Raw genomic sequence first — 26,449 nt, 5'->3', positions numbered from 1 at the left:
CCAGTCTGATCTCGCTCTGGACTCCTTGGCCAAGGGTCTTGAGGCTGTGACGGTATGGCTACATCAGAGTCACTTGAGATTGAATCCCCTGAAGATGGAGGTTCTGTGTCTGGGTCATGGGGCAATTGAGCTGGGGACCTGGCTCCCAGCCCTTGACACGGTACAATTGAAACCTTCACCGATGGTGAGGAGCCTGGATGTGACCTTGGATGCCACACTTTCAATGGAGGCCCAGGTCACGACCGTTGCCAGTTCGGCCTTTTTTCATCTTCGACAGGCCAGGCAACTGGCGCTCTATCTTTCACCCTGGGACCTGGCCACAGTAATCCATGCAACGGTCACCTCCAGGCTAGACTACTGCAACTCACTCTCTGTTGGGCAGCCCTTGGGCCTGACCCGCAAGTTACAGCTGGTCCAGAATGCAGCAGCACACGTCCTTAATGGAACACAAATCCGAGCGCACATTCATCCTGTGCTGTGCCAGCAGCACTGGCTCCCAGTGGAGTTCTGGATCCAGTTCAAGGTGTTAACCTTGGTGTTTAAAGCCCTTCATGTACTGGGACCTGCATACCCGAGGGACCGCCTCTTCCATTATGTTCCCTGTAGGGCTGCCAGAGCCCGGTGGGGGCAGGGGATCCCCCGTCCCCCAACCCCCACCCCCACTTACCTGGCCAGTGGGGGGCGCACACCTTCCATGCGCACCCCCCTGCGGTGCTGCACGCCCCTCCGCACAGCAGCCCCAGGATCAGGCCTGTTTTGGCCTGGATCAGGGCCCCTGTGGAGCGCAGGGGCCTGGATCAGGGCCTCTGTGGAGCGCAGGAGGTTGCCCGTGCCCGGGGCAACCCTAGGCTGGCAGCCTCGTGCGTGCGCACAGCGCACACGCACTCCCCACGCTGCGTGATGACGTCACTCAGGTGATGTCATCACGCAGGGCATAACAGAGGCAGCGTGCAGGGCTGGGAAGCCGCCCGTGCCATTCGCCTCCCGGCGAATGGCGCGGCAGCTTACCAGCCCTCCGCGCTGCTTTCACCTGGCCCACAGGACAGGGGGCGGCCAGTGCAAAGCCTATGAGCCACTCAATGCCAATGCCATTGCCCAGGAAGTGCTAAAGAATTGCGTGGAGGTGTCTTTATGAGTACAAGCATACAGGCTCCCTACAGGTGTTTGGCTGAACGTGCAGCCATAAGGGCAGGGCCAGTGGATTCCGCCCTACACATATTCACCAAATGTGTAGACAAAGATCTGAAGAAGAAGGCTAGAGTGGGATAGTATTTTGGTGTAATGACCATTTTGAACATATGGATATCTATATGCTTTTAAATTTTATTATTTGTCTAGTATAATACATTTTAAAAGGTCACAAATGTTGCTGGCAATGACATTCTAACCATTTCCATTATAGGAAAGTGCAGAATGGATCCTACTTGGCTTCAGATACTTGATTTAATCAGGAGCCAAAATCTAACACATACACACACATGCCAGCAGCATAGGCCATTCTCATGCTTCTTTCAGCTCTGCAAATCTTCTGACATTTGGATGCATGTCCACTTCCTATTGTAAAACGGACATGCTGGGGAAAACTGGGTGGGTATTATTTGTGCTGGTTTGAGCAGTCTGTTCAGAGCTATGTTGGTCTGTACTCTGACAGCCGTTTTAGAGCTAATGACATCTCCCGTGTTCAGTATCATGCCACTGGCTTGTTAGAATCTTTTGGAATGTAATGCTTTATGCACAATTTGCATTCCCAGCATGCTTAATAATAATTCCTGGAGAATTCTTGCTGTGAATATGTACGAGTCACAGAGCAGATTTCAGAGGGTGGATTGTAAATACCCACATGCAAAAGGATATGTATTATACAGTGTAATTTTAGGATGTCTGGAATTCCCAGATTTCTAATTTATAGTTATAAAATGGCATTTGCATTTTTATTTGTCTGTATGGCAAATATTGTATGTAGAGAAGATGCAGAGAAATGGCCCAATGAGGACCAGACATAAAGCTGCCTTCAATGGCATTATATTTCCTACCCTCTTTATTATTTTAATTATTTAAATTACTTGGCACATCACCTTTCAAAAGATTTCCCCTCAAAATAAGATAAAATGCAATAAAACAGCAATAAATATCCATTAAAATAAGTTAACCAAGACAATAAAACAGAGCAGCTGATAATAAAAATAACAAGCATGCTAAAAGAAAGCAACAACCTAATTAACACCTTGCACAAATAACATTATTTTGATTTGGTGCCTAAATTTAATAAAGAAGCACCAGCCAAATTGCCCTTGGGAGGATATTTCTCAACCAGGATAACGCTGGGGAACAGGCCATTTCTACAGTACCTGGCCTACTAACATCTGAAGGTAGAGTCATCCAGAGAAGGATCTCTTAACACCAACTTGGTAGGTTCATATGGGAGCACATGGTTCTTTAGAGACCCTGGTTCGAAGTCTGCTTAGGCCAAAACTGGCACTTTAAAATACATCTAGAAACAACTGGGAAGCCAGTGGAAAGGTTTTAACACAGGCGAGATAAATTCTGCCACATTTGGAACCAGCTGGGATTTCCATGTTTAAAGGCAAATCTTTCTTTAGAATTCTTACCCATACTTTCATATGTCTCTATGTGTGGCCCTGCCCTGGTAAAGTGGGCAGTGACATGGGGATGGTACCTTAATATGAACTATTATATCATCAGCTGTCGGCTCATAGTTTTCATAGATACTCAACAGGAAAGATGGATCTGCTAATCTGCTTAATCATTAATACGGTACATACTTGAATCTTCCCCAAAAAATGTAAGTTTCCCCAAAGAAACCATATCTGGGCAACCAATCAAACATTCTGCCATCATATTACTATGTGACAGTAGTGTTCAGGAGTGTGTGTGTGTGGAAGGGTGTCTCCTTAATAATAATATTTGGTTTATATACCACCCTTCAGGACAACTTAACACCAACTCAGAGGGGTTTAAAAAAACAAGCCATGGACTTAAAAACAACTTAAAATGATAACTGAGCATCCTAAAAATATCCATAAAACAGTCCTCAGGCCGTAAAATAGCCAGACATCACATAAACATTTAGTTAAATGTCTGAGGTAAAATAAATGTTTTGGCGTCTTCTCTAGGTACCATTCAAACCACTTCTGTAGGCTGGGGCACAGATTTTAACTGGTGGGGAAGCAAGAGGAGGCAATCATTCATTACCCAGCTCCAAGTGAGACAGAGGCCCAAAGATAAGAATCAGTGCTTTGACCTGTGCCATACTGTAACAATTACATATAAGGGAGATCAATGGGAAAATACTAACCAGTTGAAAGTAATGTATATTACTTTTGGTATATAATCACCGTTTCAAAGGCTTTTTTTCTTTCTTTAATTTTTTTTTTAAATCTTAGTTTTATTTTTAAAAAACATATAACGTACAGAACATATGACATCAGAGAAAACCGGCAAAGGAAAAGATTGACAATACCACTGTAATAAACGGGAGGCAAATACCATGCTGACTATTAGGGGTGTTGAATCAGTTCTTAGCCCCATCATACCCTCAAATAGAAATCCAGTCCTGAGGATATATATTAGATTAAATGATCTCATTCGCAGCAAAATATTGCAATATCAGTCGCCAGGTATTTACAAAACTGCTGTTCCTATCATCACAGAAGTGAAAATTCAGGCCATCTGCGATCTTTCCCATCACAAATTGTGTCCATAATTTATCAAACCATAGCTCTAGAGTAGGTGCTTCCTTGGCTTTCCAAGTAGAAGCTATGGCTAACCTTGCTGCTACTAAGAAGATAGAGATCATATCCTTCTTGCCCTTTAGGTAAGGATATCCATCCTACCTAGGATCTTGCCCTGCTAGATTTGTGGGCCAACATCTCCCAAAACAAGGGTAAGACTGACACAAGGTGACCCAGCTGGCTTCAAGCAAAGGAGTGGGGAATCAAACCTGGCTCTCCAGATTGGAATCCTGCTTCTCTTAACCTTGGCTATTTCCACACATCTTTACCCAGCTCAAAACTCACGGGACTCCTCCTGAGTCACCATGCTAAGGGAATCTGCTCCAAAGGTCACAAGGTAGGCAGAGTCCAAGGTAAACTTTTATCTAGGGTCTCAATATTTTCATTACAGCTAGGTTCCTTTAGTTACGGTGGTGCTTTGAACAGGTCCTTTTCTTCTGAAAGTGGCTTCAGTAAACTCAAGATTTGGTCTGATGTGAATCTACATATAATGGCAAGAGAATGATTTATGCAGCATAGGGGTCTCAGAAGGTGGTCTTGGTAAATTAGGAGCTGTTGGATTAGAGGAGAGAAAGTGTCTGTCTTGCATGCGCACAAATATTATCATCAGAATCACCACTTTATTTACAGTGCAATCCTATGGTGAGGTTACTCCAGTCTAAGCCCATTGAACTCAATGGATGTAGTCTAGAATAACTCTCCATAGGATTGCACTGTTATACCTTGTTTTTCTCCCCAGAGGATCCCAAAGTGGGTGATAACATTGTTTCCCTTCCTCCATTTTATCCCCCAAACAATCTTGTTGGGCTGAGTGTGTGTGATTGGCCCAAGGTCACCAAGCGGGCTTCCATAGCAGAGACGAGGGTCAGATCTGGGTCTCCTAGATATTAGTTTGACTTTCAGCCTCTATACTATGCTGGCTTACTATCACAATTATGTTACATCCTCCTCCCCAAACTGCTCTGGGGTCTTAGGATAATAATAACCTGCAGTCACTGTGACCTACTGCTTAGAAGTGTCATCTCCCTGCCTTTACATATGCATGTCCTTCCAGTATTTCTTCTGTCCCGGAAATATCTCCTGGAATAGTTTTGATTTGTACCCTGGCTAAAGAAAAAATGTATTTCCAAGCACAGCACAACCCCATTCCATTTCTAACTCCCCCTGTCCATGGGAGGGAAAAGACCCATGTTTAGCTTATGCTGAAGGTAGAACACAACTATCACACACACACACCTTATGTGAAGCCCTCTTACTTATATTTCTTAGCTCTTCTGTGTAGTGATGTAGAAAATAAGGGAATATCAGCTGCACCCCAGACTTTGCTGCCTTCCTATTTATTCAGATTGTGATACTGCCATTTCTCAAACTGTGGTCTGTAGATCACTGATGGTCCATTGAGCATGCTCTACTGGGAAATGAATGGCAACATGATGTGACTCTCTTCTTTGTTTCCCCATTAAATGACAGCTCACGCTGCAATGAATGTTTTCCAAGCAGTCCTTTAAAGGATGAGCAATTTCTTTAACTGTCACAGAGATGACAGGTAGCATAAGCAGTCTATATAACTGAAAGAGGTTTATTCAGGTCTTTTTGTTCTGTTAAGAGGAAGAACTCACAGGTTTCCTGATCTTATGATCCCACTTGAGTGGGACACTGTGAAAGCAGAGGCTTATGCTGCAGCAGCTAAAGTTGCACCAAATGTTAGGCAATGAAGGGTCTTGAATATGACAATTGCTGTGTAGTTTAAGAAGGGAGTACAGTGACTATTATGGATTAATCACCAGTGTTCCTAATCCCTGTTTAATCATAAAAAATAATGAAAGCTCTCTGACTAGCAGCACCTAAGCTTCATTTCTTCGGACCTGGTACATATGTAACATCCCCTCCCCATCCCTTTTCACACAATCACATGAGTTCTTAAAATGTCCTGTTTCATTTCTGAAATGACACATCTAGACGATTTGATGGTGATGGTCATGTCATCACCTGGACAAGAGTTCCAGAGTTCCTTCCTCACAAAGTTTAGGCTCTCCAGATCAGTCTGACATCATTATCCTGTAGTGACAGTAAAATCCGTGTTATCCTTTTCATTTTTCTCTACTGACTGGATGAATGGCTGTATTGTCCTTAGGCTGCCAGGTTCTAAGATGGCATTGGCAACGCTAAGATTAATTGCAGGGGCAGTGCCAGTAGAAAACGTCAATAGAGGGTTTTTTAAACTATAGGGTATTGTCTGTGCTTGCGAGCCTGCCCACTTTTATGATCTCACACCAGCGTCTCCAATTATTTGACTGCTTATTATAGCATTTTAGGCCTTGATTTCAACAGAATTCAGGTAGGGATGCCTGAAGGTCCACCAATAAATCCTACTGCTCAAGCCTCAAGAGCTGCTAAAGAGCACAAAACAACTTCACAGTACATTGCTTCCTAAGCTTTGATCCATATCTCTTCAAACATTACATATATTGGGTTCTGAACTTCTGATCCATATATACATATTTTCCATACACAATGTCCTAAACATGGCATATACATGGCCAATGAACTTACTAAAAAAGTCAAGAGTGAAAAAACCAGACTGGGCATTGAACTATAGCTGTACTTTGAACATTTAGCTTAGTAACTGTATTGTCAAAGGCTTTCACGGCTGGAGAACGATGGTTGTTGTGGATTTTCCGGGCTGTATAGCCGTGGTCTTGGCATTGTAGTTCCTGATGTTTTGCCAGCAGCTGTGACTGGCATCTTCAGAGGTGTAGCACCAAAAGACAGAGATCTCTCAGTGTCACAGTGTGGAAAAGAAGTTGGCAGGTCATTTATATCTACTCAGGAAGGTAGGGTTGGGCTACTACTTCGTCAGATTGCACAGGGAAGCCATTGAAATTCATAAGCATAAGCACAATTTCAACAGGAAAGAAGAGACCTTAAGAATGAATAGAGCATGGTTTCCAGTCCTGAAAAAACACCAGGCTAACAATATACCCTATACCTGACAATAGCCCTGCAGAGAAGATTAGTATATCAAGTACCAATCCATATGCAAAAGAACCTCCTCGGGATACAGTGAAGCCTCCCTCCATTAGCATTCCACACCCTGGGAAACTCTTACAGGATGACTCAGCCCAACCCTACCTTCCTAAGTAGATATAAATTACCTGCCAACTTCTTTTCCACACTGTGACACTGAGAGATCTCTGTCTTTTGGTGCTACACCTCTGAAGATGCCAGTCACAGCTGCTGGCGAAACATCAGGAACTACAATGCCAAGACCACGGCTGTACAGCCCGGAAAATCCACAAAACCATAGCTTAGTAACTGTTTGCTCTGGCTGACTGTGGCTCTCTGAACTCCTAGTCTAGGGCCTGAGATCCTCTTAGAAGGAATCCTGGGGATTGAACCTTAGTCCTTATACAGGAGAGGGCACTGCTGAACTATGGCCCTTTCCTCTTGCATGATTTGGTTGGCCCTTATGACCACCTCCGCAGAGTCAATGTGTGGATTCAGTCTGGTGCTGCTCAAGTGAAGGTATTTGAATACCAAAAAACTTCCTCCTGGGGAATCTTCCTGACTGTATAGAAACCAGCAGCAAAACACCCAAAGATTTTAACAAAGTAGGTTGCAGTCTTGGATCCAGTCACTGATGCCTTTATTGGAATAGTGATATTACCTGTCCAGCAATATTCAAAGATGCCAAAGGAACAGAATCAGCTGAAAGTGGAAATGTGGGAGCGGAAATGGAAGGACTTCAAAAAAATGTGATTCTAAAAATAGCATTCCTCCCTTTTCACAATTACTCAGATGATCTTCTGCCTTTGTCATGCTTGCTCCTGGTTTGTTCAAGCACTTGCTCCTGGTTTGTTCAAGCACTGTGTTTTTATGGCTGCATGACAGCACAATAATTAAGCATTAGTATAATCGGAGGCTCTGATTGAAGGTAACCAGGGAATTGGAATTTCTGCTTCAAGAACAGCTAAATAGATGGATACAGTTGCCTACAGAAATAGAACACAGGCAGGGAAACATTCAGAGGCAGCAATCTGATCCATGCTTGCCTGGGATGCTATTGAAGGGCTTGCATCTCATGGACCGGTTGATCCAGCAATGTAGTGTTCTCATATCTCAGCCTAAATAGGCTGAGGAAAGATCTGGCTCAGTTATATTTGCTGGTGGATGTTGGAGCTCAGGAGGAGTCTTATGTTGTGCTCTGGCCAGGATCCTGCGAGGAAATACCGCACTTAATATTCTGTTTGAAGTCTGCAGGGAAGTGACATGCTACCAGCCTTGCACCTCTCCTTCTCTGAGTCACCTCTGCCTAGGCCTTTTGCCACCACCATTCCTATGGCATGGGAGGTGATCCTGAGGGGCTATGGACCCAGGTTTGTGTCCTGCCTGTCATGGGAGGTGATCTCTGAGGCAGGCAGCAAGGATTGGCTTGCAGGCTCTGGCAGGGTGGTCTCTGGTTCTGCGTGGTTAGCAAGTGTGTCTACACCACTAGGCCCTTTCTGGCCATGCTGTTCCTCAGACTTTTCCTCTGAGCCCTCCAGGTCTGGGTCACTGATTGAGTCAGAGGAGGTCATGAAAGATATTGCCAGTGGGCTTATATGTGAAACTCTAGCCCAGGCCTGTTGTTGTGGGCAGAAGAACTCTGGAGATAGTGTATGGGTGGTCAAACAACAGAGTTTGACAAAATGAGAAACACATGTTCATCTAGCTCATCTATGAAATACCCAAAGGACTACAGGAGACAAATGTGAACTTTGAAATCTTCCTAAATGGGTCTGAAAGCCAAAGTCTGTTCTACACCTCTGAACTGTATCATAAAACTTAGTAGACACATGGGCACATGAAGCTGCCATATATTGCATCAGACCATTCGTCCCTCAAGGCCAGTATTGTCTCCTGAGACTTGCAGTGGCATTCCAGGATCCCAGGTAGAGGTCTTTCCCATTTACTGACTACCTGGTCCTTTTCATTGGGGATGCTGGAGATGGACCCTGGGACCTTCTACATGCCAGGCAGATGCTCTGTTGCAGAGCCATGGCCCTCTCCATGGTGGAAACTAGAGTTACAGGATGATGGAAAACTCGGACAGCTCACTGACATAGTCAAAGCAAGAATGGTATGATTATGCAGAAGGACCGATATTTAAATACCCAGCAGTATTAGATTTTTGTAACAAGCCTAGTTTCCTAGTAATGCTCAACAGGACACATTATAATCATGTAAGGAACAGAGATATTATGAGTCAGCTGTAGATACTCATAAAGGACATGTGTGGAATTGTGAGTATTGTACTTGAAACATGTCAGAATGGAGAAAATATCAGAGTCGCCTGAAACAGTGAAGTTCAGAAGCTGACACAGAGACTATGGGAAAAGACTATTGGGAAAGGTTGTCAGAGGGGAGCATGGTGAATACAAGAAATAGATAAATATTCAGAATGTTGAAATATACTCCCTGATGTAATGCTGTGTAAGTAGTGCCTCAAGAGAGCATAATATATAAGATGTAACTATGAATTTAAAGAAATAAGTGAATGCAGCACAAGAAGAAAGTATTTTATTTTTCTTACCGCTGTCAAAAATGGGATGCTAACTGGAAGGAACTGCAAGCCAATGATAAAGGGCTTGTACCAACTGTGAGAATTTTAGTGGTTTTGTGGCTTGAATAAAAATCACAACCATTGTCATGCTGTTTTGACGTATGTCTAAAGGTCCTATCTTTGTTTTGAAGTTGTTTCCCTATCAATGTCCAAGAGTGAACAACAGCACTACTATGGTTCATATAAGCAAGATAAAATATCAAGAACTGTCTAATGTATGTAACTTATATATGTTTTTACACTGAAAATGTTTTTGTAAAATGCCTGAATAAGTGATACTTACTGTTAATTTGGAATTATTTTCAATGAAAATTTGATTCATCCTTCAGACCAAGGAAATGGCACATTATAGAGAGTTCGTGTGTGCCCTGAATCTAGTTCCAGAATGGGACCAATTGAACAGTATGATGCTCTGAAAATATTTAAGGAAAAAAAGAGAGAAGGGAAAAAAACATGATGAGTAGCCGAAAAGGTTGAGACAAAAAGTAGTGTAAAGTGTGACTCTAAACATAATATAAATAAGTAAAAATTTAAGCAAATAAAAATGTGGATAAAAATGTAGTTCAACATATAAAAACCATACCAAAAATGAACAGTTTCCAAATATACAAGTATTACTGTACATTTATGATCATATATATAAAACCAAATGTGTTTTGGCTTAAGGCCTGCCCCAGTGGCATAATCTTATGGAGTGAACCCCATAAATATAACACTTTCATACAAAGTGCCTGACCATTCTAAAGTGACATAATGATGTCATAAACAACTGTGGAATGAATACATTACAATCCTCCCATTTAAAAAAAGCTTTGAATTCAATGTGGGTAGCTCATAGAGTTGATTATATGTTCATTTGCCCATAAATCATTGTAGCACAGTCAGGAACATTCAAACAAAAACATGGAATCCACAAACTCCTTGTATAAAAACAGACAACCTCTACGCAAAAGAATAAATGGACACAAATCTGACATTAGAAATGGCAACATCCAGAAACCAGTGGGAGAACACTTCAATCTACCAGGACATTCCATCAAATACTTGACGGTCACTGTAGTTCAACAGAAACCTTTCAAAAACAAAATCCAACAGGAAGCTGCTGAATTGGAATTCATATGTAAATTTGACTCAGGCTGGGACTGAATAGGGACTATGAATGGTTATCTCATTATCAGAAGTAACTGATTTCCTTAACAGAAGCAAACTGATCTCCATATCAGAAGCAGCTGTTTGCATCTACTCCTCCCTCCCCTCTCCTCCTCTATATCTGACCAGTTTCTTCTTGCCTTCCATGCATCTGACGAAGAGAACTGTGATTCTCGAAAGCTTATGCTACAATAAAGTTGGTTAGTCTTAAAGGTGCTACTGGACTCTTTTTGATCTTGTATAGAAAAATACCCTGAACAACATTATCTAGGTGCCTGGTGTAAATACAGTCCTGACTGTGGATGTCTTAGGCTACATGGAAAAATCATAGTTCATTCCAGACATCTTGTCATCAGCCCACATTGGCCACCTGTATCTTTAGGCAAATGCAGTCTATTGCAGCTGATAGGGAAGAGGACAGGCGATCCTAGCAAGGAAAGGGTGGGGCTGGGATTGGCTGTCCTCAGCAAGAGGTATACAGTGAAATCCTAAGCAGAGTTAGGCCAATCTCAGCCCGTTGATTTCAGTAACTCTGCTTAGGATTTCGCTGTTTATATGGTAGGACTCCAGGTTTGAGAAGTGTCTGAGAACGGCAAGAAAGTCCAACTAAACACAGAAGCCAAGATATAGTGCAAAGATGAGGTGCACTGTTGAGGGTCCAATTGATGGATAAGTCATAGGTATGAAAAAACCTGTAATCACTGTTTTCAAACATTATTTGTCACAATAAAAAGTAGCAAGAATGAAATGTATGATGTTTCAAACTATGATATAGTTAGCTGTCAGGTGGGACAGCTAGCAATTTTGGAAGATGATTTTGAAAAACTATAAATATGGGAAATAGGTGATCTGTAACCTGATTACTTTTAGTAGACTATTTTAATAGCTTCAAATAATTGTTCTCCTTTAATGATGTAGTTATGTAAAATTGTATTACCATATTATTTCAAGTTCATCTATTAATAGCATAAATAATTATGTTTTAATAAAAATATAAAATGGAGGCAAGAATCTTTAGTAATATTCGTACTTGTGAACTATACCCCAAAAGAACAAAAAAAGTTATTGAGATATATCTGTTGCCAGGAGATTAATGATCTGACACAGGCTAGCTAACTAGGTGCTAGCTTATCATAACAAAGAAGCCCAGGGCTTCTTAAGTGTGTGGCTTATACCTGAATCAGGCCTGACCAGAGTCATGCAGAACAAGTTGCTTTGCCTGGGGTAGAATTCAAGGAGGGACTGGGAGGCCCACCCCACTTAATTATTTTAAAAGGCGGGCCCAGATGCCAAGTCACATGACTACCACAAGGATTTTGGATCACACATGCTGGGAGTTTGGTACTTCTCAGGATGCAGGTTAAAAGGAAAGATGACAAATAATGAGAAAATTGAATGACAATATTATTTATTTTACTATATTCAGAAGATTTCACATACACACTCATTATTAAACTACAGAGTTATAGGCTCAAAACTACAGAGTTATAGGCTTGTGTGACACATTCACTAGTCTGGGTTATGGTAGGTTGACAGTGGTGTCTTCATATAATCTGTGCAGTGGCCTGTTTTCTTCTTGAATTAGAACTGAATCCATGTTTAAGTTTACCAAAAGTTTACCAGAATGCTGGACGAGAGGAAACTTTGCAGGGCTGTTTCATTCCTGCCTTACTGAATATCTTGGAGCTATTTGAAACACAAAATAGCTTTACAATTCCATATGTTTAATCAGGGATTTTTTTTCTGGGGAAAGAGGTGGTGGAACTCAGTGGGTTGCCCTTGGAGAAAATGGTCACATGGCTGGTGGCCCCGCCCCCTGATCTCCAGACAGAGGGGAGTTTACATTGCCCTCCATGCTGCTCCAGCGGCGTGGAGGGCAATCTAAACTCCCCTCTGTCTGGAGATCAGGGGGTGGGGCCACCGGCCACGTGACCATTTTCAAGAGGTTCCGGAACTCCGTTCCACCGCGTTCCTCCTGAAAAAAAGCCCTGTGTTTGATACTGTCTGTTATTTCTAAATTATGCCAGTGTTTCCTTGGGAATATTGGTAAACCTTCCATGTTTCCCTACTGCAGAGAAAGATTCTTGTTGCTGCAACTTTAAGTTCACATCCATGCACACAAAAGTGTCTACTCAGTAGGTTATGCCTGGGACTGAAGTAGATTTTTTTCCCCTGCAGGTACTTGGTTGACAAAAGGTTCCTAATTTATGACATGCTAAAAATAGCTGTTCACTGGAGCATCAGAGACCTTCTCACACACTGTACCAACACCTCAGAAACACAGAAATAAAACAGAGGTCACTGGTCAGTTTTTATGGACTGTTGTGCAGAGCCATCACTTTATGACGGAAAGCTAAGCAACATCCCATAATGGAAGTGGAGTGGAAAATTCCATAACTACAAAGAGAGTTTTTAAACTAATCCAATAAGGGCTTCCTAGAGAATTTTAGATTTCAAGGCCTTCAAAAAGTCCCCCAGAAAGCTCTCATGGACTCTTGACCACAAGGCAATTCTTACGAGGATACTTGTGAGAGGCCAAGGCAGGGCACATTTTTACAACAGGGGATTAAATCTCCTTTGAGCCTCTGCTGTGCTATCTACATTAATGAATAATCATTGTTAATGCAGAACAGAAATTCAACAAGAGGCACTGACAACATGAATAAGAATTCTTTCTCTCCAATGCAACTGTTCTATGTGCAGTGCAGTTATTTTAGAGGTATCTATCAGAGACATTAGCTTAAGTCTAATTGCATCAAAGCTGTTGATGATTCACTTCGTTTATTGTATTTTACCTAGCATTTCGGATTTTTAAAAAACGGTTCCTAGAGCAGTTTTTTTTTAGAATAATGCAAATACCAATTAAAATATAATTTTAAAAAGAGCTCAAGTGGGGAGGGGTTCTCAATGAAATATTCCTTTGGGCTTGATGGGGAGACGCTTTACTTTCTCCCTCTGTCCCTGCTGATAGCAGCCAGTACCTTGGAGATGAGAGGCCCTCGGCTGGAGAGTTCTGTGAATGGTGAAAGGCTGCCTGGCGCGTAATACATGGGGTGCCTCTTCCAACCAATCAGGGCCTTAATTTAGCCATCCAACCATCTGACAAGCCAAACTTCTTTTTCCAAAAACATTGAATGGGGGAGGAAATGAATGGAATCATCAGAAACCCGATGTCTTAATCCAGTTTCCTGGGGGTAAAATGTAGATGACTGGGGAAGGCAATGGCAAAGCACCCCATAAAAAGTCTGCCAAGAAAACGTTGTGATGCAACGTCCCCCCATGGGTCAGTAATGACTCGGTGCTTGCACAGGGGACTACCTTTACCTTTTAAATCCATATAATTGATCCCATCCTTCCCAAAATAGTCAGAATTTCAGAAAATTGGGTAAGGATGTTCCTTCTGTGTTTCAGCAGAGGGGCGGGAGGAGATTTAAATGTGTGAGGGTGATTCACAGGAAATCTTAAAGTCATTATTTTGGATATATTAAAGACCGGATTGCAAAACAACATTGTATTGTAAGAACATTGGTTTTGTTGTTCTTTTAAAATAAATTGTGGAGTAGTGGCTAGAGTGTCAGACTGGGAATCCTGTATCTAAATCCACCCCCCACCCAACATGAAGTTCTGTGGATGACCTTGAGTTGACAATGGCCTCTCAGTTCAACACAGGATTGTGATGAGAATAAAGTTGACTTACCTACTTAGAGATTTATACCCTGCTTTTCTCCCCAGAGAGGACCCAAAGCAATTGTCCATTGTATCCTCACAACAACAACCCTGTGAGGTAGGTTAGGCTTAACAAGAGTGGCTGTCTATATTACTATGTATGTCCAGAGGATGGTGAGGGGCTGGGAAACTGATACCTATGAAAACAGGTTGAAGGAGGGGAGGGTTTGTTGATGCTGGAGAGTTGTGCAATATGTGCACTGCTGTTTTTAACGAATGACATATTGATGGTTTATGTTGTTTGTATTTATATTACGGTTGTAATCCGCTCTGAGCCTACTAGCGGAGTGAGCAGAATATAAATCAAATTAAATAAATAAATAATAAATTCACGTTTAGCCGGGGAAAAGGAAGACTTAGGGGAGACCCCCGTCGACTGCTGTCTTCAAATCTCTGCTGATGAAAACAGATCCACACCTCTTGCTCCTGAGGGCCAGGTTAGAATTAATGGGTGGAAATGACAAGGAAGTCCATTCTGGTCAAACACTGGGAGAAACGTGCATACTGCAAGACCTGCTCCACACACCGTGGAGCGGACAGACTGCCTTTGGGAGGGAGCTTTGACTCTCAGAAAGTCAAACCCTGGAAACCGAGTTGGTCTTTCAGGCGCCACTGGGCTCTTCTGCTACAGACCAAGAGGGCTGCCCATCCGAAGCGATCTCCTTCATTAGAGGTCTTTAAGCAGAGCCTGGATGGGGTAAAGCTGGGAAACCCGTTCTGCATGGAGGATCAGCCCCAGGCATGGCCGGTTGCAAGGCTCAGGCGGCGGGGAGCGAAAGCTGCTGGGCAGCAGCTGCCGGCCTGAGTCGAGGTTCTTGCCCGGGCTCGACTCGGCTTAAGGCGGCTTCCCCTGCGGCGCTCTTTTCCAGGGGGGGCTCGAGTACGAGGCAGAGGCGGCCTCCCCGGCGCCTCTCGCCCGCGCTGCCCAGAGGGAGGAAAGGCTGGCCGCCGAAGGAGGGGATGCTCCGGGCCGGGGTGCCGCCTCGGGCGCGCCACTCGCGCATCTGCTTCGGCGGAGCGGCGGAGGGAGGGGAGGGGAGGGGAGGGGGAGGCAGCGGAGGGAGGGGGCGCTGCGCGGCTGATGTCAGGAGCGGGCGGGGGGCGGAGCGGCGCGGCGCGGCGCGGCGAGGCGAGGGAGCGACCCGGGGCTGCCGCCGCCTGCCGCCGTCCTGACGGGGTCGCCTCCTGCCTTCGCTGCGGCTGGCGGGGCTTTCCGTGCGAGCGGCCGGCGAGGCGAGCAGGATGCGGGCGCTCGTCGCCCTGGCCGCGCTGCTGGGCAGCCTGCTCCTCTTCCTGTGCCTCGCGTGGCTTTCCGCCGACGGCGCCTGGAGGGCGAGGTAGGCGAGGCGGGAGCGGGCAGAGTTCGGGTCCCCGAGGCGAGGGGCCGGGAGGGGCGCGCAGCCCCCTGGAATCCGGCCCCCGCGGCCGGGAGGAGGCTGGCGCGGAGGGAGGCTCCAGAAACCCAGGCTGCCCTCCCGCGTCCCAAGCGCCGGGCGTTCTGTTCTCCGAGCCCCTTCTGGTCCCTCCAGGGGAAAAAGATTCATTGGGGCTCTTTGACAACTTTGGCTTCTCTTGCTTGCTTGGCAGGGACTGGGAGAAGGAGGTCAAGAGCACCACCGACGCCACCCCCCGACTGATGAGATCCCTCCGATCTCCTTTAGCGTCTCTCCAACTCTCCACCAACAGGTAAAGGTTGCCCATGGCGCTGAAAAGCAGTCTACTCTGTGTTGTGGTTTGTCAAGAACGCATTTATGAACCGGCAAGTTCTGATCAGCATGGGGTGCCTTCAACAAGTGGCTTGTGGGTGACCCCCAGTGTGTGGTCCAGGGTGCTCACCATGGGCACAACACTATAGCCAAACAGTGCCTGTTGGTGACTCACAAGGCGAAGTGCAAAGGTGTCCAGATTGCCAGCTGATGCTGTTAGTGTATATTTAAAAAGTGTGATGTAGGGTGCTGATCATTAACAGAAACACTGTGGCTGCAAGGGCTGGCTTCACAAACACTGCAAAGGTGTTCAATTGCCAGCAGATGTTTTTTGTTTCAGTATTTTAATAAGTATATCACAATGTCCGTGTGTTGGTGACTGCCCAACAACAGAAGCAGCACGGGTAATTATTGGTTCATTCCAAATCATAACTATAGAAAAATTATATCCTTTTCCCAGAAAAATATAATCCAAATTGCTTTACTTTTATGGTAACTGAAGAAGTTCAATACAGATCAGCTTAGAACACATTTGCTCTGATTTTCTATTATTTCTTTCTGGCCTCCTTTTAAAAAAAAATCTGTAATTTTGCTTTCCCTCACTGCTTCCTGCCGCAGTCAACATCATACAGTTTTAGCAGTTACAAACATTTGGGCTTGGATTCATGCAAGCTCCAGTTGGATTGTCCCCCCCCCTTCCCATTTCCCTTTCAGTATCCCCACCATCACCACACGCACAAAATTGCTCATTAAACTCCTGCAACTTTAATAAAAACCGTTTGGGAACTGGGCATTAGAATTCATAATGGCAATGCTGCCAAGCCTTTTCTCCTTAATTTTTCCTTTGTAAAGCTCTTGTATCAAATATCTCAAATGTTTTATTGAATCCATAGTGTTTAAGGATCCATGAGTAACTTCTGAAAAATAGTTGTGGGGATTGAGGGGGATCCAGTTCATCCATGTAATTAGTGCAGATACATCCCTCTCGATCTCAGCTTGGTCTCTTTGCGAGCTTGGTGAATGAAAATTTTAGATCCACGTTTCATTTAAAACTACATTTGAGAGAATCAGGCCTCATTCCCACAACCATTTGGCTGCTGGATTTGCAAGCCCTGAGCCAGTGTTGTGAATGATCTTTCTCACCAAAGAGGGAAGATTCCCCTCTGGTCTATGCCAGCATGGAACGAGGGGGTGTTCACAGAGTATGAGGCAAGTCCCAAAGGGGATTAGTGTGGAACTGTGGGAAAACCACTTAATAAGGTGAAATTAGCTGGCAGGTAGGTAAGGTAATAGGATAGCAGGTAGCTAGAGACTTGGGAAATCTTAGTCAGGTTTACAGGACCAGGGACAGCTCCAAAGGCATTACAGACATTATTCCAACAAGGACGAAAACCTCAGGAGACTTATATCTTGGTGCAGGCCTGATGACAGCTTAGCTGAGGGTTAAAAGGAATTTGGGGGCAATGATGGGGCTTGGAGCCTTGCACCATAACACCACTGTGGGGTCTTATTGTGCCTCCTGCCATCTGAAACAGGATACTAGAAAACATAAATGACCTTGAATGCATTGGATGCATTGATGGAACAGGGAGGCCCGTGCTTTATTAGAAAGGCATTGTCACCAATTCTAGGTTCAAATCCAGCAACAAGTCCTCTTCTTCTGGAAAGATGCTCTTCTTCAGTCTGTTTCCGGTGGGCTCATGAGTGGCATTCTATATGACAGAAATCTTCCCAATGTGACTTTTTACATTGCTTTGCATGGTTTTTAAGTCTCCAGTGAAGGGGACTATTTTTTTCATATCTAGCTATTTCCTCAACTGATATATGTCTTTTGAGAGTATTGTTTCAGCATTCAGCTGACATTTCTTCTGTTCTTGCTATTATTGAATTACATCACTTCCAAAACACATTGAATGAGCCTTCCTACTGAGAACTTGATAGAAATTACAGGTTCAAATGAAGGCTTTAAGAGAATAGTTCTCTTCCTATTCATGAAGGATTTTCAGGATAATGTGGACAATTAGCTTTCTTTAAGAGAATACCATGAATTTCTCTGTCTCTTTAGCCTTCCATCATTACTATATCTTGTCAAAATTCTTAATGACTTGGAACTGTGAATGGTTTATAATATTTATTTCATTCTGCTGTGCATTTTTTGGAAATGTTTCTATGCTTCTGTATAACTCTGTGAACCATTGTTTAGAGAAATAATTACTGATGAATTTCTAAATCACTTCTTGTTTTTTAAAAAATGTTATTTTTAGTTCACGGAAATCTAGCTTGTAATTGTATGGTAGCAATGATAAGAAAATAGCACAAAGAACTTTCTGATGTGTGTTCTCTTGTCTGCATACCAGGTGCAGAACTGAAGAACACATAAGTGTGCGGGTGCTGAAAAATTATTGGTTTTACTATCATTTTTTTCATAAAAGTCCTTAAAGCATATATATTGTGGGAATAACAGTGAAGCAGCAGCAAATAAACAGTGAGGAGGGAAAAGAGCAGTATGCATTGAAGACAACATTGTATGAATATTCAGTAGTAGAAGTTTCAGATCAAAGATCTGGAGGGTTAGTTTATATAATCATGTGAAATTCAGCCCTTAGACCTTATTTTTCTGACCTCTTCCAACTATGCCCATTCTGTTCATAGTTCCCATATGAGGTTTCCCTTCACCTCCTTCTTGTTTCCCTGGTTTTGAATAACCATGTTCTCAGTATGCCTTCCTCTGTCCTTAGATTCAGAGAAATTTTTTCCTTATCTCATTAGTGCTTTGTTATTCTTTAGCTTTCTTATCTCAGACTGGCAGTTGTGCCACCTTGTCAGCAGCTGCCCTGATTTTCAAAATTCCATAATAGCTGATCCTTCACTTTCAGGACTTTGCCCATGAACATGCTATGACATCAGAGCAGCTCAGCAATGACTTCCTGGTTTGTGCAAGCGTGTGATGGCGACAAGTGGTAGCCAGGGCTCTTTGATTATATTCCACCCTGTTGTTTTCTCCATCGACAACAACAGATCTTTTTTGCAAAGTGGCAGAATAATTAACTATCTGTAATTAATTATTAACTATGCTACAGACCTCTGTGTTCTTTCTTCTGTCAGAATATTGCATCCCTGAGGGTAAAATAGTTATTACAACAAATAGGAATAGTTACTTAGCACATAAGTAATGGACTGCAGTTTACATTACTCAGGAAGTATGGCAGCTGTCCTAAATCGACTGCATCCATTATTTTCCTTCCAGAATATTTCTTGAAGGCATGTTGTGAACGGACCTTTCAGGGCATACCTGATATATCTGATTTGTCTACAAGAACTGATGCTTCATTGAAAGTGCGGTTAGGATACAGTTGTACTCAGAACAAATGGAAAACATTCTTACTAAACATGTTTACTTGGAAAAATAAACTCTGCTGAACTCACTGGGGCTTTACACTCAAGCAAACATATTTATGACCAGACTGTTAGTCTCTTTCAGTTCCTTGATTCAACATGGAATTGTCAATAATAGCAACAATAAAATAATTGTTTTGTTATTTAACCTGTCTTGTTCATTTATTTTGGAAGCTTATACGCTGCTGTTTCATTCTGTGGCTAGATCATGCTTTTCAGATAGGGCTTGTGGCTGGCGCATCAGCCAAAGCTGATAACAGGTACTACGTGCCACGAAGAAGACCTGACCCTCCAGCCATAGGCCAGGATCCAGCAGCTATGAACGTGTACCTTCAGGGGGAGCGCAACCTCTACCAGGACAATCTGACTCCTCAGTCTTTGAGCAAGTTTGTCATTGATCAGAGCATCTCAGTCCTGTCTGTACTGAGCTTATTGGCCCTTGTCCATCCCATCATCTTCTCCATAGATGCCCCTGACTCAGCAGTTCTGGAGAAATGGAGCTGGGTGTCATCTGCATATTGGTGGCACCTTATTTCAAATCCCCTGATGATTTCTCCAAACAGTTTCATGCAGATGTTAAACAACATGGGGAACACAGTGGGCCCCATATAGGGCCCCATCACAAATGCCACAGGACTAAGCAGCAGTCCCCCAGAACAACCTCTGGAATTGGCCGGTCAAGTAGGAGCAGAACCACCATAGCATGATAGTCCTCCAGGCTCCCGGTCCCTAACCAAAAGAATCTCTCCAGAAGGACACGATGGCACTTTCCCCAGGAAAGTCAGACCAAGGCTGTTTCTTTCTCAGACCCAGGCCTGAATCCAGATGGAAAGGGATCTAGGTAATCCAGCTCCAAGACTGTCAGAAGCTGCATAGCCACCACCGACTCAAGCACATTGTCTCAAAAAAGGAATGCTGGCCACTGGACGGTAGTATCTCTATTCTTGCTGCTACAGACTGAAACGGCTACCCCTCTAGAACCTTTTCCTGAGGCAAGAGCTGAAGAAGATTGTGAAACTGGACTTAATTACAGTGTCTGCAGCACAATAGGTTGGATCCCACCCATCATTTCTGCAGGCACAAAGGGGGATTTTAACTGAATCTTTCCTCCCTTGGCAGGTCTCCATCTCCCTCACTGAGCTCTTCCTTGGGCTCTCCTGTCCCTCAGGAGCAGTGCCTTGGGAAGCATTTTAGGCTGCCGCAAGAGGGGGAAAGAGAGAAATTTTCAATAGGATTCAGGACCGTGTCACATGTGAACTGGTGTGGTGTAGTGGTTAGAGTGCTGGACTAGGATCCAAGAGACCTTGGCTGAAATCCCCACGCAGGCTAATTATTCTCTCTCAACCTAAGTTCTGAGAGTTTTTGTAAGGATCAAGTGAGGGAGGGATATCATGTACACTTCCCTGGGGTAATTAGGAGGAGGCTGGGATTCAAATGAACTAGACAGAGCGATTCCAAGTATATGTGAAAAATAGCAAAAAGCTTCTAAACACAAGCAAAGTTCATTTTATTCACAGATGACTCAGTGAAAATGGATGAAGGCTTCTCGCTCTGGGGATATCTTGCTCTTGGTAGATGATGAACCAAGAGCTATCAGTACACTCAGGGCTGGATCCAGCACAGAATTTCTGCTTGAACTAGAGCTCTTGCACAAGTGAAAACTCAAGAAAAAGACTGGTAGCTGCTTGCACTAAGTCAGATTTATTGTCTCGCCACTTGTGTTGTTTCAGCTTGTGCAAGATCTTGTGCAACGAATAGGTGGACACTTTTAATACAAAGGGAGGAAAGTGCTAGGTGATCCACAAGATCTTGCATGGGTGAATTGTGATAAGCCTGTTTGTTTCCTCTTGTACATCTCTGGATCCAAGCCTCAGTGTTGAATAGTATTATCTTACTTCCCATCATAATTGTGAAATTGATTTGATGAGATTTTCTTTTTGCTAAGTCAGTTCATATGAGCTCACCCCCACCTCAAGTGTACAAGAACGAAGAAGAGAACTCTCAGACATGGGGCTTAGTCACTCAGCTCCACAATATCCTTGAATTAATGCAGCCCTATTACAAGCAATTCTGGGAAACTGGACAAATTTACAAGTAGTTTAGAGTTTACCAGCTGGTTCCATACTAGGCAAAATGTCATAGACCCCGGCTTTAAACAGTCCATTGTTTCTTGTACATTCCAGATTCTTCTTCTCAAGTTGCATGAGTTAGCTATGCCTCATGAAGAATATGACAGGTCAACTAAGGTTCTGGATATGGTGGAGGTAGCCTGACAGCAAAATTTGGATTCAATATCCTTTGCACTGTGAAAACATCAGTGGCAATTTTGCCTGAAAGAAAGGAATGTCAGTTCGTCTCTTCTTACACAGTTGCTGTGATTAATGTTATAAGACAAATTGTTACTTCTGCAGTTTAAGATTTTACAGTCCATTTCACCCAGCATTTAGATTGCATATTACCTTATTAATCAAAGTGTCATGAACCCTATAACAGCAACGCAGTCTTATTATCTAATTCAGCCAAATTGGTGGCTGAATACTTAAGTTAAAAGCATGTTTCCTACCGAGGAACAGATATTGGTTCCTAATGATAGTTGGGAAGTCAGTTATACATAGTTTAAGAGAATTTCTAAAATGGGCAGAATAATATTTAGGGATACAAATGACACGGAAAACATTGTCAAATGTGATGTATTATACAAAAATTTGTTATATCCAAACTATAAGTAACAGGCACATCCGATCTTTGATTTGATGAAGAAAAAACTGGCATTGAAGCACTTATGCAAATATTCATACACTCTCAGATCTAATCGCTCATGTGCCTGAGATAGAACAGAGTCAGGAAGAATGGTGGTAGAGAGTACCCTCAAATAATAGCTGACTTATGGCAACCTCTGGTGGGGTTTTCATGGCAAGAAACTAAAAAAGTGGTTTGCCATTGCCTGCCTCTGCAACCCTGGTCTTCGTTGGAGGCCTCCCATCCAATTATTAACCAAGACCAACCCTGCTTAGCTTCTGGGATCAGGCTCACCTGGGCTATCTAGGTCAGGGTTCAAGAAGAATAATGGGCAAAAAGGTTGGCAGAAGTGGGGGAAAGGAGTAAGCCCTTGGAACAATGTTAGGACTGGAAAGGGGACTTCAAAGATCACTTAGCAAAGTATCACGGAATCTGTCAGCTCTTTCTTATCATTTCCAGAAGGATGAAGAAGAAAGCACAAAGATTGTCATCTACTGTGGCTGGGACATTATTTGATTTCTCCTTTGAAATCTGAATGGAAAGATTAGATATCATGAGCTCCAAAATTCTGGCAGTATTTAAGTCAGAATTTTAACAGCTCCCAGACTTCAAAATCCAACAAAGGAAAGTCAGCACAAAGAAAAGGTTAAATTCATCTAACAGCTGAAAAGCGGGAATGATGTAGTAGCTGATTAAAAATGCATTGGAAGTAAGACTCAGAAATGTATAACTTTTTTGACAAGGTTAGACCATTGGCTACTGCAAAGCCATTTGAATTGTGACATTGAATGCTGATAACACAAGTTATGTTTTCTGGACTTTTGCAGAGGTGAAGTCATTTGCATCGTCAGTTAGTCCTTTTAAAGGGAGAGGGCAGTGAGAAAATTGCTGCAGGACTCAGACATGGAAGGGACTTCATGAAAATATATTTTATGTCTGTATTTAAGAAAAAAATCACACCTTTTAATCAAAGAAGCCCTGTCAAGGCAGCAAATATATAATAAAAACAGATCTATTTGTAAAAATAACATTGAACAATAAAATAGAGAAAAAGGGAAATTCAGACAGAAAGGGCTAGCCAAGCACCAGAACCAAGGAGTCAGATATCGACCTACCTAAAACATCCACCAGAACAATCATAATTATACTCTGAGTGAAGACCTGTGGGAAATATGTTTTTGGGTCTGAGACTGTTTATCACTTTTACCCAAAGTGGCCACTGTGTCGAAAATTGCCTTTGTGACTGGCTGTGTGAATAAACATTTAAGGATCTAGATGTAATCTGAAACTATCAAGCTTATGAATGTATTCTGAAACTAATACGCTTATCAATACTCTGCAACTATTAAGCATTTGCACTTATAAATGAATTCTATTTCTGATTAAGCAAAATGTCTGATTCACCTAAAATATAGGATTCCCTTTTTACCTCACAGCCACCTCCATGTGGTGACCATTTTGTCATACTACCATCTACTAAGACTTCCTATAATACCAGTTAAACTGAAGAGATCTAAAGGCAAAAACCTTTGGTGGCAGTGAAAACCTTTTGGGAATACTGAGGAGGTCAGGGACAGGGAGGCAGCAATATATAGGTCACACAAAGAGTGTGTAAAATTGGCATCATCATGTCTGTGCATCATCAAACAGACCTCAGGTTTTGGGAGTGGAATCAGCGGTTCCTGTGCCTTAGCAACAATAATATTAATTGTCCTTCTCTGCTACTGGTTGAAGGAGTCTAGGGGTCACAGTGCAAAATTCAAATGGCCTTTCCAAAACTGTGGTATAAATTGGTTCTGATTCCGCTTCAGGTGTTATTGGACAATGTTCTCTACCTATGAATTTAGCCTCTGACTAAGTAACCTTTTCTCAGCCTTTAGTCAATTCAGAAATCCCACTGAAAATAATTAGTTCTTTGAGTAATTAACTTGTGGAACGCACTGCCACAAGACACCACGGTTTAGCTGACTTTAAAAGAGAATTAAGCAGATTCAGGGACGGGAGGACTATCAATGTCTATTAGTCATGATAACTAAATGGAACTTCCATATTCAGAAGCTGTTGCCTTCATGTTCTGTTTACAAGCTTTCTGGAGGCATTTTGGTTGACCCCTGTGTGATCCTATACAGCTTTTCACAGGTTCTTAAACAAATTCACTGACCACTAATTAGAAAAAAGCTTTCCAACTGATGAACAGACTTACCCCACTAAACTCATTTAACAAATACTGTGTTTAGTGGGGAAAACCACTACATTGGCAACTTTGCATAGTACAGAGAAACAGAAGGCAAACAACTGCAAAGGCCTCCTCATAGCCTGCAGCTGGGGCCCAGCCTATCTGATTCCGCTGCCACTGAAGCAAGGCTAGCCTGCTGCTGCTGCTGCTGCCCCCAGTTTGATGTGCTTGTGGGTAGGGAGGGGATAAGAGAGAGGAGGAACAAGGGACAATGAGTGAATGAATGTTCACACATCACACACGCACTTTAGTTTTCATTTCCATAACAAATTAATTGAATGGGACTCCGTTCATGCACTACATCCCTCTCCCCCAAACATGCAGTATCAGGAATGAGTTGCGGAACAAAAAATATCAGGAAAAAATGTCAATTGGCCCAGAGTCTGGAGTAGGAGTAGGTTTGTAAAAATGGGAGAAAAAACACAACGCCACCAGGGGTCGCCCTAAGTCAACTCCGACTTGAGGGCACTCTCCACCATCACCACCACACAGAGGAAGAGTAACCAAAGAGACTGGAACAGAAAAAGTGTATTGAGCTACTCCCATCCAAGAGCATCCAGGGGAGCTCCTGCCAATCTCAGGGCCCTGTTGGGGATATTTTATCCAGGTGTATGGAAGCCAGAGCATCTTGGGATGTGCACAGATATAGGGGTCCTAGGGGTGGCAGGGGTGAGCTTCATAGACAACGCTGGGTTCTTTTGAAGCACTTTCTACTCCAGTGAGTTAGAGGAAAGCCAGGATTATTTCTTTCCTTTTCAGGAGTGTTGTTTGGAGAAGAATCACATGGGGTATGACCCACTGGTGTCACCTGGGCAATCACTACCTTAGGCAAAATGTGTTTGAACTATAAATAATTGTTGATTTTATTCAAAGCCTGGCAGTATTCCTGGAACGCTATGGGGCCTGTGGCTCTGGGAAGGCCAGGCTACAATCCTAGGCATATTTATGAGGGACTAAGCCCTGTTGATCTAGTAACAGTGTCAGGGTGGGAGACCCGCATTCAAATCCCATTCTGCCAACAAGCTTGCTGGGCGACCTTGAACCAGTCATTGTCTCCCTCAGAATTGTCTGGAGGATAATAAAACAGAGCAGGAAAAAAGCAAGCCTGCTGCCCTGAGCTTCTTGGAAGATGGATATGATAAAAATGTTCCAGATAAGAGGTTGCTGGCATTCTTTTCTTTACACCATGCTTTGAAATATTTTTGATGATGAACCTGCTTTTGTATCTTTTTGCAATTCCAGGTCAACATCATGCTGGGGGCAGAGCTGAAGAAATGCACTGATCATAAGCAATGATGTACTAGCGCATTGAATCAGGCTGTTTGCCATTGACTTGTTAATATTGTTTTAGAAAGCTACAGTCTGCATACTATTAACTGTTTGGAAAGTTTATGTCCCTACCTGGATTCATAAATACTAGTTTGGCTTACTAGCCAACCTCTATTGTGCTTGTTGCAAACTCCGTCTTTGGCATGCACAGAGAGTTTGGGGAAGGGGCAAGGATTCCTCTCTTTTGCACTGCAATATGGAGAAGGTAATGAAATAAGGTTCCTACTGTTATCTCATCCATCATGCAAGCTGGATATTTTATTAGACGATGCTACTACAGTGGTAACTCTGAGCGGGTCAGCATCCGCTAATGGGAACACCATGAGAAAACAGTACCCTTCTCCTTCTGAAGGCAGTCCATGATCTGCAGGAAAGGAGGGTCTACATTTCCAAAGCATCCACCTGCAAAATCAACAACTATCAACTGGAATGAAGAAGGGAGCAGATTAGAGGCAAGAGCCCCATGGCGCAGAGTGGTAAACTGCAGTACTGCAGCCCAAGCTCTGCTCACAACCTGAGTTCGATCCTGGTGGAAGCCGGCTCAAAGTTGACTCAGGGCCAAGCTACACATGACGAATGACACTTGAACAGCAAGTGTATTTCTCCCTGTTCACTTGCCCTCCAATCAATCCACTTGCCGTTCAAGTGTCATTCGTCATGTGTAGCTTGGCCCTCAGCCTTCCATCCTTCTGAGGTCGGTCAAATGAGTACCCAGTTTCCTGGGGGTAAAGTGTAGATGACTGGTGTAGGCAATGGCAAACTACCCCGTAACAAAAGTCTGCCAAGAAAACGTATTGATGTGATGTCAATAATG

The 26,449-nt window shown here is 43.2% G+C and overlaps 1 protein-coding gene across 1 annotated transcript in view; it reads left to right on the top strand.

The window, feature by feature from the left end:
* Positions 1 to 15,471: 15,471 nt before the first annotated feature.
* Positions 15,472 to 26,449, top strand: part of ST8SIA6 (ST8 alpha-N-acetyl-neuraminide alpha-2,8-sialyltransferase 6) — a 53,089-nt gene continuing 42,111 nt past the window's right edge. The window contains exons 1-2 of the mRNA XM_054991614.1: positions 15,472 to 15,566; positions 15,817 to 15,915. Of these exons, the coding sequence (XP_054847589.1) occupies positions 15,472 to 15,566; positions 15,817 to 15,915 (194 nt within the window). The remainder of the gene's footprint in view (positions 15,567 to 15,816; positions 15,916 to 26,449) is intronic.

The sequence above is a fragment of the Eublepharis macularius genome, chromosome 11 (genome assembly GCF_028583425.1).
Source record: "Eublepharis macularius isolate TG4126 chromosome 11, MPM_Emac_v1.0, whole genome shotgun sequence".
Lineage (NCBI taxonomy): Eukaryota > Metazoa > Chordata > Lepidosauria > Squamata > Eublepharidae > Eublepharis > Eublepharis macularius.
The sequence above is the reverse complement of the archived record's forward strand: the minus strand, read 5'-3'. Positions and strand labels throughout refer to the sequence as shown.